We start from the raw sequence: 14,893 nt of genomic DNA on the forward strand, positions 1-14,893 counted from the left end.
CTGACATGACCCTCCAGCATGACAATGCCACCAGCCATACTGCTCGTTCTGTGCGTGATTTCCTCCAAGACAGGAATGTCAGTGTTCTGCCATGGCTAGCGAAGAGCCCGGATCTCAATCCCATTGAGCAAGTCTGTGACCTGTTGGATCGGAGGGTGAGGGCTAGGGCCATTCCCCCCAGAAATGTCCGGGAACTTGCAGGTGCCTTGGTGGAAGAGTGGGGTAACATCTCACAGCAAGAACAGGCAAATATGGTGCAGTCCATGAGGAGGAGATGCACTGCAGTACTTAATGCAGCTGGTGGCCACACCAGATACTGACTGTTAATTTTGATTTTGACCCCCCTTTGTTCAGGGACACATTATTCCATTTTTGTTAGTCACATGTCTGTGGAACTTGTTCAGTTTATGTCTCAGTTGTTGAATTGTGTTATGTTCATACAAATATTTACACATGTTAAGTTTGCTGAAAATAAACGCAGTTGACAGTGAGAGGACGTTTCTTTTTTTGCTGAGTTTATGACATAAGTGCGTTCGGAAACCCTTTGATTTTCACAACAACAAAAAAGCGCACAAAATGACCCCAAAGACGCACGGACATCAAAACCATACAAAACAGCTAGTAGACACGATAGTTGACTCGTCACGTGTGTCTCTCTCTGCCGGAGTCCGTTGTGAACGTGAGGAGCGCCTGTCTGACTCAATAGTGAGTTATAATCAGACGGCGAATCACCAGAACCCACGTGTGGTGCTAGGGCGCATCATGAAAGCGCATGCGTAATCCAGCGATCCGTGGGATTGGGCAGAGGGAGTGGAGGTTGGGTTCGGAAAAAACACCATTGGTAGAGTTGAGAGTAAAACTTGTTGGCTCAGATATTTGTGCAGAAACGTCCTCTCTTGCTAACCTCCCCACTCAACGCGGAGCTGTCCATTGGCACTGGTGCTGAAACGCGTCTATTTTCAATCCGTCACAGCAGTGCACGACGGAGTGTCGAGAGTAAAACTTTTGGATGATTCTATTGACTTTTTCCATATATTTTTGAGACACTTCGGTGGATATACATTGATTTACTCAGCTTTCATCAAGAGCGCATCAAAGGTCCACGTTCTGACCCGGTCAGTTAACGGACTCTTAAGAGGCAGAAAGATGGCTTTTATGGTGAAACAAATGGTGGGAGGGCATGTGAAGAACCTGACCGGGGGTTTGACTGAGGAAAAGCCCGAAGGAGAGAAATCGGAAGCAGCAGCGGCAGGAATGACCCAAGAGGAATTTGAACAATATCAACAACAGTTAGAGGAGGAAAAGTAAGAACAAACCCAAATGTATCGATCAATTTGAATAGCCTATATATTTTGAAAGGGTTGCGTACTATAAAGCGGCGTTTATTCTGTTTAATGTCCAATGTAAAGACGCTGCTGAGCGCGTGCCTTTACAAGCCCCAGTGCGCCGTGCACTATTTTACGCATCAGTGGGATCCACGGCGTGCTCCGGAGCTCACCACACAGCTGCTACACTCGATACATGAGTTTTCTTTCAGGTTTCAAGAATTAGGCTATATAGGACGGTTTCCCACTGGAATTCTTGCAATAGCCTAATCCAGAAACAAAAATGTGTCAGTAATCACAGTGAGTTTAATGCCCAATTATACTGTAAGACGGACTCGTTATCCAATACATTCTAGAACATGAATTCAGTTATTTTTATGTCCAATTTATCTCAAAATATATTGAATATCATCCTCAATGAGCTCTCCAAATAGTTTCCCCCCTTTCATGCATGTCCCTGTAATGTAGCCCTCCATCTTCATTTTATTCACAAAGAGTACACACCTCAACAGAATAAATGAGTGTGATGTGAGTATCTCTGATCTTGAAATGTATTTTTTATCTGGGTATAACAAAGAAACCCATTGCCATAGCCATAGACTGTCCTCTGTCCATATCATAAAACCTCTGATAATTGAATTGACTTTACTCCAAATTCCCCTATGTGAGAGGAGAAGATGTCCTCAAGGTTTGAAACAGATGACTCTGATCATAACACAAAGTCTGGTGTCAGTGCTCTGTATAATACAAGGAGAATAGGGTTGTTGGAATGGGGTTGTTTGCAGTGGCATGTCATATATAATCATGTTATCAGGCACAGTAGTCACAATGACATCCACTGGTCATATGATGCCCTTGAGAGGAGAAGACACAAGACTCATCATCTCAGTGCCATCAGGAGCTCTACCATTGGCTCTTTCAGAGCGCTGGCTTATGCGCTGCTGTGTGGTGGTTTACATGCTCATGTTCATTCACAGTGGGCAAGATAACAGTAATGCCACTGTGAATATACACTGAGTGAACAAAACATTAAGAACACCTGTTCTTTCCATGACATAGACTGAAAGCTATGATCCCTTATTGATGTCACTTGTTAAATCTACTTCAACCAGTGTAGATGAAGGGGAGGAGACAGGTTAAAGAAGGATGTTTAAGTCTTGAGACAATTGAGACATTGATTGTGTGTGTGTGCCATTCAGAGGGTGAAAGGGAATAACAAAATATTTAAGTGCCTTTGAATGGGGTATGGTAGTAGGTGCCAGGCGCACCAGTTTGTGTCAAGAACTGCAACGCTGCTGGGGTTTTCACACTCAACAGTTTCCCATGTGTATCAACAATGGTCCACCTCCCAAATGACATCCAGCCAACTGTGGGAAGCATCCCTGTGGAACGCTTTCGATACCTTGTAGAGTCCATGCCCCGACGCATTGAGGCTGTTCTGAGGGCAAAAGGGGGTACAACTCAATATTAGGAAGGGGTTCTTGATGTTTTGTACACTCAGTATATATCCCCTCAGGGCCAGCCCTAGCCTTTTGGGGGACCAAACATTTAGAAGTTTTAAAACAAGATTTCTGCATTTTTCCATGGGGCGATGTGAAAAATTTACAGTTTTAAAGCAAATTTTCTGAAATTCTACAAATTTTCCATGAATTTTCCCACATTTTGCCATGAATTTTTTAGATGATATCTGAGTCAGAGTGTCTAGCAAAATCAATTGGGGCCCCCTGGAGGTAAGGCCCTTCGTGCCTGGTTGGTAATTCGGCCATGATTACTACAAGTTTAGATAGCTAGGTAGACTAATTTACCAATCTAAAAAATATTAGCTGACATGGGCTAATTGAGTGACTGTCAGTGACTGACATAACAAGAGGCCACCTATGGCCACCTACCACCTATGTTGCTTATGCCTAGGGCTTGCCCTGTATACCCTGAATGATAGGGATATGGCCTTGTCATTGGCCATGCACATGTATTATGCCATTGTTTACAGTACTGTATGTATGCATTATGATGTCATGCTGTCATTCAGACCACAGTGTTGGCATGATCACATAGGTCACATGACCTCACCTCGGTTCATGGAGTCTGCTTCAGAATGTTTGGTGCGAGGTGTAGGTCTAGTCTTGTCTTTTGAAAGAGTTCAATCCTATTCAGGTGTTTATATCACATTTTCACATTTTCAGTGATTGTTTAAATCTGATTATTGGAAAATTAGGGACAAAGATGATTTGAGTAATACTAAGAGGGCTGCCACGGAAAACACAAACTGTCTCTTGTCTGCCCTCTGCTGGAGTTACCAAATGGGTAGTATTGCAGTATTGCTGTACGTGGTGGTGAAGTATAAATATCTGATTTACCTCAACATAAGGCTTGCAGTATGATGATATTTGTATGGTGGTGTAGGGCAGAGGACATGGTGATGGGGTGCTGTGCTGTCTGGGTGTGCTGTAGAGTGAGGTGATCAAAGGTTGGGTAGATTCACTGGTTTGGCAGCTGTAAAATGAGGTGTGCTAGTCAGTCAGTGTTCTGGAGTGGAGTAATCGTAGGCTCTGAGTTCAGAGGGTGTAGAGTTCTGTAGAGTGGTGTTGTCCTAGGCTCTGAGTTCAGAGGGTGTAGAGTTCTGTAGAGTGGTGTTGTCCTAGGCTCTGGGTTGGGAGGGTGTAGAGTTCTGTAGAGTGGTGTTGTCCTAGGCTCTGGGTTGGGAGGGTGTAGAGTTCTGTAGAGTGGTGTTGTCCTAGGCTCTGGGTTGGAAGGGTGTAGAGTTCTGTAGAGTGGTGTTGTCCTAGGCTCTGGGTTGGGAGGGTGTAGAGTTCTGTAGAGTGGTGTTGTCCTAGGCTCTGGGTTGGAAGGGTGTAGAGTTCTGTAGAGTGGTGTTGTCCTAGGCTCTGGGTTGGAAGGGTGTAGTTCTGTAGAGTGGTGTGATCCTAGGTTTCTGTGGGTTCACTAAGTTGGCAGCTGTAGAAGTAGGTGAGTGCTAGTCAGTCAGTGAGTCAGTCAGTCAGTCAGTCAGTCAGTCAGTCAGTCAGTCAGTCAATGCTGCTCTACATCCCAGAAGTCTGAATATAATTCCCCAGTAGAGCAGTGGACCGGCAGTAGACTGCATCTGGGTCTCATTGCAAGAGCACAGCCTCTCTCTCCCTCCCTCCCTCTTCCTCTACCCCCAGGCGTGACTGCTGCTTGTCCACCTTCTGTTGGCCTGCACTCTTGAGTCAGAGTGCAGCTCGGCAGAGGGCTCCCTGTGTTCTTTTCTTTCAGCCCTCACTATGAGATCCACAGTGGTATAGAAATCTAATATTGTCACATACACCAGATAGAAGCAGTGAAATGTGTTGTTTTACAGGGTCTGCCATAGTAGTATGGCGTCCTGGAGCAAATTAGAGTTAAGTGCTTTGCTCAAGGGCACATCGAAAGGTTTTTCACCTTGTCGGCTCAGGTATTCGAAGCAGCGACCTTTTCATTACTGGCCCAACACTCTAACCGCGATGGCTGAGCTATGTGCTTAATAGTAACCAATAAATTTGTGCATTTGTGATACATCGCATTACTAACAAATCTAACAATGTTCCATACTAAAAACCATGACATGTTTATATTACAAAAAGCCTTATGGATGAATTCAATTATCATTACAGCATCTGTCCTCACATTGCCACTAATGCCGTTAAATCCTTAGTCCTTCAGTCGAATTATGGAGGTGGACTGAAGGAGGTGTTTGTTATGAAGCATCAACTTGAGCAAAGCCTCGAGATTATCCCACCTTTGCAGACGTTGTGTGTGTGTGTGTGTGTGTGTGTGTGTGTGTGTGTGTGTGTGTGTGTGTGTGTGTGTGTGTGTGTGTGTGTGTGTGTGTGTGTGTGTGTGTGTGTGTGTGTGTGTGTGTGTGTGTGTGTGTGTGTGTGTGTGTGTGTGTGTGTGTGTGTGTGATTACATGCAGCGACACTATTTCATCCGCTGTTAACCATTTTCTCTTTGGTTTTCCCCAGGCAGGAACGAGATGCTAGTTTTGCCCAGAAGAAAGCTGAGCGGGCAACAGTTAGAAGTCACTTCCGGGACAAATACAGACTGCCAAAGGTACATCCATTACTGATTCTGCATATTTGATTCAAGCATTTTCTTACTACATGTTATTACAGTTATTACAGGGTCAGATCTAGGTTGTGTCCTTGAAGCAAAAACACCATCCAAATGTGTTCTGTTTGTACTCTCTTTCCTTTCTTCCTTTGTCTCAATCATCTCATTCCTCTCCCTTTCCTTTGCCCTCGCTCCCTACACCCTCTCCCACTGGCCTGTGTGTGTGTGTTTGTGTGTCTGTCTCCGCTGTGTGTGCGACCCAGAATGAGCTGGATGACACTCAGATCCAGCAGGCGGGGGATGATGTGGAGCTGCCCACAGAGCTAGCCAAGATGATCGCTGACGACAACAAGGAGGAGGAGTCCAAAACGTCTGTCCTGGGCCAGCTGACCAACATCCAGAATGTGGACATGGACCAGCTGAAGGACAAGGCCCAGGCCACGCTGGAAGACCTCAAACAGTCCGCTGAGAAGTGCAATCTCATGTGATCTGGCTGGCTGACTGAATTCCTGCTCTCTCTCTCTCTCTCCCTCCCTTACTCTCTTTATCTGTACAACAAAGGATCTGTGTAAGATATGATCTATGATCATGTACAAACGTTGATAGTCATGTTGCTTTGAATACACACACACATACAGTCAACACTGCCTCACACACACAAACATACTGCAGCAGCTTCTGGCCAAGGAATCAGAGTAAACACTGTCTAAGCTGTGGGGGAATCAGAGTAAACACTGTCTAAGCTGTGGGGGAATCAGAGTAAACACTGTCTAAGCTGTGGGGGAATCAGAGTAAACACTGTCTAAGCTGTGGGGGAATCAGAGTAAACACTGTCTAAGCTGTGGGGGAATCAGAGTATTAGTCTTATGCCAAAGACCCTTCGCAGAAAACCATTCAGACAATGGCACCAAGTATATCAACTAGTCATATTAAGTGTGAGACTAAATCAAACTTTCTTGTCTTGGGACCACATTCAGTACATTACAAACCAAGTGTCTGTTATATCTATTGCAGGTGTAAATGTATTTGCAGTTAGCCTGTTCTGTTGTCCATCTAGTCTATGGTCATTAACTCGTTGGGGCCTTGCTAAGAGACAGCTCGTCCTCTGTGATGCCAACCCATCTAACCTTTCAACTCTGGCCTTTAACCTGTCCTCATATTGACCCCTGACCTCTCCATCTCAGTGCTGTTTTGTGCCGGTGGTTTGGTGTCGTTTAGCTGCTATGATGTGTCAAGTGCTGTCTTTGAAAATGTCATCCTCTGGCTGAGTGCTGGTCATAGTGTTTAATAAGTACACAATACTATGAACATATATGAACATAGAGTACTTGGTATTTGTCTGAATTGTTGTTGTATCACTAAGTAAAGACGCAGGTGAGAGCGGGAGAGGGGTTTGTCAACCTTATTTAGTAATATACAATATATATTTCTTTAATACAGTGGTTCATGTCTTGTAATAGTTGAACAGTCCTTTTGTGACATTACAGTAATAGCGTTTGAAGAAAGGATGGTGAACATGCCTTAGTCGCTTGTTTTATGTGATAGCTACTTTGTGCTTTCTTGTCAGTTCCATGAAGCAAAACGAACAAGTGTGAATATAATTCATTCTTACTCAAGTCTTACAGAGCCCGATCACCTATACATATCTCTCTGTATTAAAGTGTGTGACCTGCAATGATACTTTAAAGCCAACAACAAGAGCTTCTTTCATTTCCAGTCACCCTATGGGGTGATTCAGGTTGATCTCATGATGATATTTCAGGAAGAGATATGTTCTTCATGATGTTTCTGTTTCCTGTCCATTCTTTGCTTCTTTTACATCATCTTTGTTGTTCAGTGCTGTATGAACCTTATTGATTTTTGACTGACTGTTGAAACCATAATAAACAGATTTTTATGATGTATGCTTCATGTTTCTCCATTTGTTATCCAGCCAGCCTGACCATCTTGTCAGAAACTCTGGACAGAAGATTTATAACATATAATTTACAGTAGCCATCGTTTGATGCTATAAAACCAATGTTCTGAACACTAGGTGGAGACAAAAATGCAACGTCATCGGAATGTTTGTTGATTAATGATTGTTGAATTAATGACAAACTGAATTTAATCCTAAATCCATATTAGCCCCTAATCAGATCAAGGTTTATTATCATGAAATTATTATCGTTCCAATACTGATAGGACAAATTATTACGTTATAGTTGTTATAACATTGTTATAACCATGTTCTTAAGTTAACCTTTTTAATGATGTTATTATAAAAAATATATATTATTACCATTATTAGTGGAAACTTTACCTTCCAGTGAAGTCTGATAATAAGATCAGCCATCTGGCGGAATCAATGGCTCTTTGCAAAAGTGTACAGTGTTTTTCAGGGAGAAGCCAGCCCGAAACTGCTTTGTGACATTTCTAGACAGCCCGGGTGTCGCCACGGGTTTTTCCAATCGCTTTTTTCAAAACACGTTAGTTAGCATTTCAATAGCAGAGAGGCCTGAGCTATTGGTAGTTTTTAAGTGCGGTGTGAAAGGGGAGAGCTGTAAAATATATTGATGCTGAAACCTGCCTCTATTGATAGGCGCAGGGCGTGAACAATCTTCAGCCTAGAAAGACACTGTGCCACTGCATGGCCAATCTGACAATTGGGGTGAAACGGGCCACAAAATACTATTCTCTTCCATTCTGTTCTATCAATCAGGGCTTAAAAACTCACTAGAAAGAAGAGCGACAGGGAGAGTGAACAGGGCGACAATTAGTAGAACTTTAAGTGAAACCCTCACTGTGCGACGGTTTTCATAGAGGTTTCCCTCCTCGAGTTATCGCTAAAAAGGAACAGATTTGTTTTTTCTGCACTAAAAATTGGAGCAGTGGGTGCAGATGTGAGCTTCTAGCATTGGAATGCCTTCTGTCGACTGCTAGGGGGCTTGTGTGCGCCCCACACTCACTACCTCCCCAAACGTTGACGTGTTTTGTAAGGGGGACCACACAGGTCGTGAGTTTCATTAAATTTATAAACATTTTATTTATCCTGTATGACGAGCAGATTGCCAAAAACTACGTTGCTATAGAAATGAGTCCCACGGACTCCTCAATGACGACCAATCGTTGACCAGGATTGTAAATGGGAGAGGGGGGAAGGAAAACTTTCCTTTCTTTTTCTGGAAAAGGAGGGGTGTTGTGGGGAAAAGATTAACGAAGCGTGAAGCGTAACTGCAAGAGGGGGACAAAGACATATAGCGGGAGAAAATGCGACAGTGAGAAGAGGCAGTTCAAATGAATTCAACCAACAGAGTATGGAATACAGAACATGGAAAATATGAACGTTTTTTAAAGCCAAGAAAGTTGGACGTATTTTGAAAACAGGACTAAAAAGAGTTATGCTTTCAAACGAGGGCATGAAATGTGGATAGTAGGTGTCCGAACTTTGGACAGCGCATGTGGTCACTTTTTGTTTCTTTTTTACTGACACGACTGTGACAGTTTTGCGGAGGATATTGTTGCTTTGTAGCGTAGCTGAATCTATGCAAAGGATTTCAACATTTTTACTCATCCGTCCCAGACTGGATTCATTCACCCTCACAAAACGGATTGTTATTCCACAACTGTCAAGCGTGTATTGGAGAGACAGAGGGACATCTTTAGGTGTGTAGCTATGCCTAATAAACACATTTATGTTTGGACCATAAACGCCTCATACTAAATGGGTTTATTAGTTACATTACGTTTTAAATTCATCATAGACTTGGCTGTCCCGCACTAACTGGAGCAAAATGTGCGCATCGTCGAACTAGAGTTCTCCCCAGCATGAAAAGTTGGTGCAGCGCTCTGGCGCTCTTCTCGTCGGTGCTGTTGGCGCTAGATGCCCAGTTAATATGTTGGCAAGCCCTGCTCCGATGCCATGAGGAGGCAGACTGTGAGCTTGCATACAGCCAGTATCTAGCCGCCTGTGAAGGAAACATCAGGGGCACCAGGAGGCAATGCCCCAGCCACTGTATCAACGCGTTGATAAGACTGAATCACACCCGCAATGGCCCTTACCTCGAGAGGTGTGACTGTGGCCAGGACATGGAGTGTAGGGATGCAAAGCGGGCGATTGAGCCATGCCTCCCCCGGAGGTATCGTGGAGACGCGGGGGGGATAGGATGCACAGAGGCCCGTCAACGCTGCGAGGAGGACACCGGCTGCCACTCCTCCTTGACAGCCTACTTGTCTTACTGTGGGCAACTCTTCAATGGCAGGAAATGTTCGTCCAGGTGCAAGGCCACAATACAACAGATGCTATTCATCCCAAATGGCATGCTACTAAACCAGTGTGTGTGCGACGGGGTGGAAAGGCCGTTCTGTGAGGTAGTCAAGGAGAACATGAGCAAACTGTGCCAGATTGGAGACCACAGTGTTATTTCAGACCAGGCAGATATGGACGATATGTATGAGGATGAAGACTATGATTCGAAAACAGAGGAGATATATCCTCCTGACTCAAATTCTAGTTCCCCGCAGCTGTCGAGCTATATGGCCTTATTATGCATCACTCTTACACGGATATTCTATTGAAAAATGAATCATGGTTTGTTGAATGTGGCCTGTTGTTGTGACGGAGACGGGTCCAATCTAATGAGCACGTGTGTTTGGTGTAGTGGAATACTATTTGCTCCTAGTAAATTCCTATGGGCCTAATGGATTTTTCATATTTTGATGTGATGCCTTAATCTGGGACACAATAATGGACAGGACATTCAGACCACCAATTCAATTTGCAAATTAGGCCTAGGCTACTCATGGAATATCCTAGGTCGAAACTCTTCTGGAGTGTAAAGATCCATAAAGTGATTGTTTAAGGAGAAGTGAACCAAACTTGACTTCATTGTAACAATACTCCTCATTGAGCATTGCATCCATTACTTCTGGGCTACCTTTTAAACTCTTATGCCTATTTGTTTAGTTTCGTCTCAATGGTCCTTGGAGTGTGGCTTTATTAAGACTTAAGATAAACATTGGACCAGTCCAGTTTCTGTTTGCTTTCTCTCTATTTTAGGGGCCTCTGCATTGTTGCAGCCATCACACTTCAAATATTTGTGAGGAACTGCTAGTGAACAGACAAGGGTTTAGAATCAAGTAGGCCTAGTTAAATTAACTGAAGTGCCTCTCCAGCAGCCCCCCTACCCCCCATGACACATCCCCCACTCTTGATAGTTTTATTTAAAATGTCCCCCTACTCTCCCCCTTTAGGGACCCCCTTTCTTTATTGAAAGCAAGAAGTCACCCTTCTCCTTATAGACTGGCCTCTACAAGATGAATGTGGGCTTATGATAGACTTATATGGACAAAAGAAGAGGCACTAGTGTTTTTTCTCAGAAAAAATAACAAATACCAGTTTATTACTATGAACAGCAGTACACAAGATACTTGTTAATAGGCCTAGTTTCATTTATTATTCATTTCATATAAAGTGTAATGGGTTCCTTTCCAGGACAGAAACATGCTTGACAGTTAGCCTAGATATTTAGCAAGAAGGGAAAAAGCTAAGAAGTTATTGTGTTATCTTTTAATGAAGCTTATCCTTCCCGTGTCCTTATCTTTACAAGATGTCACTTGAAGTTTTTCTAAACTAGCTTTGTTTTTGTCATGATCTTCAATGTCATTTCTTTTTTGTTTCACCTTGTTGGGTAGATGCTCGTCCATAGGGAAATGTAACTGTCATGTTGATGTTAAATTATATATCTAAAAGAAAATCAGGAAGGAATCTATCTTTTACATTTATATGTCATATATTAATGCTGTAAATTAGTGTCCAATTTGTCCATTGTGACTTTACAGTCAATACACAACCTCATGAATAATATGGCAGTAGTTTACATGTACAAAAACAATGTTTTTTGAAACAATTCTGTCATCTCAACCAGTGTGGAAAGAAATAATGGATACTTGTTATATATGGAAAATAATTTATGTAATAAAATGATTAAGTGTGAGTCAAAAAGTCCAACTGTTTATTTGACATCCTGTATGTTATTCAAAAGTAGGGATGTTTCCCAACCTCCAACTAAATGAAACATCACACCAAAACTATCAGACCTAAAGTATAGGCAAATGTAACTGTGCTGGAAGTAGAGAAGAAGAATGGAATGTTCAATAAAGGAAAAATGTCATTTTGGATCTGGCTCCAAAGTCACGTGTCGCCATTGAATGTGAACTTGTGCCATTGCCAAGCAAAGCTAAAGGACCAGCAGACATTGAATCGTTTTGAATGTCTACTGCGTTGATCTTTGAAATGATACACTTGCATTTCTGGTAGTCCTGGCAATAGCAACTTTTACATGAAAAGACAAAACAGGACCTCTCACTACTATTGTCTTCTCATATCATCCATCTGCCCTGGAATTTGTAAAAACATTTTAGAGACACATATTTAGAACAGGGTGATTGCATCTAAACGAATGCCTCCTATGGCTTCTGAAAAGTAACTGTGATTGCTGTGTACCCTTCATAATACCAGCATTGTGTAATACTTTAGGGATCAGGCCCAGAGTAACTGAAACCCAAGCAGGAATGTTAAGTGTCTGGCTGCACAATACATCTTATTTGGAAGAGAAGGCCAGGACTCTCTGTGCTCTTTGAGACATTTCAGGTTTAAGTTACTGCTTCCTTTTACACTGTGTCTAGGAAACAACCAGGTAAATTGTACCTAATTACTTGTGTGTAAATGGCACTTTCTGCGTCGGTGTTTAAAGGTCAGTCACGACTCTTGAGAATGCAGGATTGTGCATTTGATCGTTTTGCCTTACAGTGCTTCTCAGTTCTCTTGGTCTTCAATGACCTTTTCAGAGAAATAACAATGGAAATATAGCACATTAATAAATGTATCATTTTTATAACACAGGGAGAATGCAATGGGTGTTTTTGTGTCTACTAATCTCCTAAATCCTGCTAATAACCTTTAAGGCAGGTTAGTAGGTAAATATAAATCTTTGGCACAAATAGCTCATAGTAATAATTATTTATTTACAGGTCCTTAACAAACCGTATGGAAGTAATAATTATCTAGGTCCTTAACAAACTGTATGGAAGTAATAATTATCTAGGTCCTTAACAAACCGTATGGAAGTAATAATTATCTAGGTCCTTAACAAACTGTATGGAAGTAATAATTATCTAGGTCCTTAACAAACCGTATGGAAGTAATAATTATCTAGGTCCTTAACAAACCGTATGGAAGTAATAATTATCTAGGTCCTTAACAAACTGTATGGAAGTAATAATTATCTAGGTCCTTAACAAACTGTATGGAAGTAATAATTATCTAGGTCCTTAACAAACCGTATGGAAGTAATAATTATCTAGGTCCTTAACAAACCGTATGGAAGTAATAATTATCTAGGTCCTTAACAAACTGTATGGAAGTAATAATTATCTAGGTCCTTAACAAACTGTATGGAAGTAATAATTATCTAGGTCCTTAACAAACTGTATGGAAGTAATAATTATCTAGGTCCTTAACAAACCGTATGGAAGTAATAATTATCTAGGTCCTTAACAAACTGTATGGAAGTAATAATTATCTAGGTCCTTAACAAACCGTATGGAAGTAATAATTATCTAGGTCCTTAACAAACTGTATGGAAGTAATAATTATCTAGGTCCTTAACAAACCGTATGGAAGTAATAATTATCTAGGTCCTTAAGAAACTGTATGGAAGTAATAATTATCTAGGTCCTTAACAAACTGTATGGAAGTGTTATGTAATCTAAGTTTGAACGAGTCAAGATAAGTGGAATTTGAAGTCATGACAGGAAATCTGCGTTCAATTCATAGTTCCTTTGACAATAGACTGACCAAGTTGTCCCCTTCCCATCTTCACCTAAATCAAATTTGATTGGTCACATGCACAGAATACAACAGGTGTAGACTTTACAGTGAAATGCTTACTTACGAGTAAGTATTTTGTTTAGAACATAATGTAATGCTCAACAGACCTTAGATTGTTCAAAAGTGCATTTCACTGGTGTATTTAGAAGCGGAAGGGAGGGAAAGAGATTCTGTATAGTTGAGGTAAGACCCTCCTAACTCAGCTCAGCCAATCTGTCTAACCATCGCCATGCATCTCAAAGTTGTCCAACTCTAACTCACCCACACCCCTCCTTCAAATCCCCACTCAGCTTCTGGGAACAAAATCAAAACAAACAGAAGCAGGGGAGCCTTGGGGTGAGTGGGGGACGGCAGAGGGAGGATTTACAGAGGCTGCAGTGTGCTGGAGCCCATTTTCTAAATTATCTTTATTCAACGTTTCTCTGAAACAAACCCCTGCCTGCCCCCAGGTCTAGGAGAGGGGGTGACACAGGGATTTAGGGGAGAGTTTTGTCTCTCATCTGTACAATGTTCTATTCAGGATAGCAGTCTACCCACGGTGAATGGTTGATGTGTGTGTGTTTGGGGGTTGGGAAGTTGAGGGGTCTTTAGTTCCTTACAGATTAACCCCGCACCCACCCCCCTTTATAACTTTAGCTGATGTCAATACAGCTCCACCGTCGTCCCATTAGGAGTATCAACAGAGGCTGATAGAGAGCCAGGAGAGGGGGAAAGGGTACAAGTGCTCATGATGGAGCTGAACTGAAATGGAGGCCAATTAAACCCACAATGCCACAGGGCTGTGGTTGGTTGGTAAGGGGGTCAGAGGGGTAAAAGGCATAGTGGTTGACTATTCAACTTTTTGGCATTCTCTTACAGCGAATACCTCCATCTCTACTGGTGCTCCTGCCAGTCCTCTACACGCCCAGCTACTCTGGACTACATTAGGGCTTCCTCTCCTTACGTTATGGAAACGGGCCAGTTGTGTCCTCAGGAGAGGGAACCAAATGGTGACTACATGGCCAGGAGACAGCAGTAGGCCTCCAACAGGCAGTGACAGACTCACCAAGACATCCATGAAACCTTACACTCAGACCACAATGTTATTTTACCAAGCTTTACATTTCAACCCGAACTACAAGTACGGTGCCTTCGGAAAAAAGTATTCAGACCACATTACTTTTCCCACATTTTGTTACGTTACAGCCTTATTCTAAAATGGATTAAATAGTTTTTTCCTCCTCATCAATCTACACACAATATCCCATAATGACAAAGCAAAAAATGTTTTTTTTAGAAATTGTTGCTAATTTATTAAAAATAAAAAAACGGAAATATCACATTTACATAAGTATTCAGATAATTTACTCAGTACTTTGTTGAAGCACTTATGGCAGTGATTACAGCCTTGAGTCTTGGGTTTGACGCTACAAGCTTGGCACATCTGTGTTTGGGGAGTTTCTCCATTCTTCTCTGCAGATCCTCTCAAGCTCTGTCAGGTTGTATGGGGAGTGTTGCTGCACAGCTATTTTCAGGTCTCTCCAGAAATGTTCAATCAGGTTCAAGTCCGGGCTCTGGCTGGACCACACAAGGACATTCAGAGACTTGTCCCGAAGCCCCTCCTGCGTTGTTTTGGCTGTGTGCTTAG

At 42.3% G+C, this 14,893-nt stretch overlaps 2 protein-coding genes across 2 annotated transcripts; both read left to right on the forward strand.

The window, feature by feature from the left end:
• Nucleotides 1-816: 816 nt before the first annotated feature.
• On the forward strand, nucleotides 817-7,296 carry LOC106562349 (complexin-3). The gene is made up of 3 exons (XM_014127174.3): nucleotides 817-1,304; nucleotides 5,309-5,396; nucleotides 5,660-7,296. The coding sequence occupies exons 1-3, from the start codon at nucleotides 1,147-1,149 to the stop codon at nucleotides 5,882-5,884; spliced, it is 471 nt and encodes a 156-aa protein (XP_013982649.1). The 5' UTR covers nucleotides 817-1,146; the 3' UTR covers nucleotides 5,885-7,296.
• A 742-nt stretch (nucleotides 7,297-8,038) lies between these two features.
• LOC123725147 (growth arrest-specific protein 1) lies at nucleotides 8,039-12,278 on the forward strand. Its single transcript, XM_045689287.2, has one exon. It carries the CDS (start codon nucleotides 9,204-9,206, stop codon nucleotides 9,951-9,953), a length of 750 nt encoding a protein of 249 aa, XP_045545243.1. The 5' UTR covers nucleotides 8,039-9,203; the 3' UTR covers nucleotides 9,954-12,278.
• Nucleotides 12,279-14,893: the final 2,615 nt, after the last annotated feature.

This window comes from Salmo salar, chromosome 11 (assembly GCF_965601325.2).
Source record: "Salmo salar chromosome 11, fSalSal1, whole genome shotgun sequence".
Classification (NCBI taxonomy): domain Eukaryota; kingdom Metazoa; phylum Chordata; class Actinopteri; order Salmoniformes; family Salmonidae; genus Salmo; species Salmo salar.

Bases quoted from the DNA above. Each gene is read 5' to 3' on its own strand.
- LOC106562349 (XM_014127174.3), top strand. From the start codon at position 1,147: ATGGCTTTTATGGTGAAACAAATGGTGGGAGGGCATGTGAAGAACCTG. The intron at 1,305-5,308 runs GTAAGAACAAAC...GGTTTTCCCCAG, and splicing joins CAACAGTTAGAGGAGGAAAA to GCAGGAACGAGATGCTAGTT. The intron at 5,397-5,659 runs GTACATCCATTA...TGTGCGACCCAG, and splicing joins ACAAATACAGACTGCCAAAG to AATGAGCTGGATGACACTCA.
- LOC123725147 (XM_045689287.2), top strand. From the start codon at position 9,204: ATGAAAAGTTGGTGCAGCGCTCTGGCGCTCTTCTCGTCGGTGCTGTTG.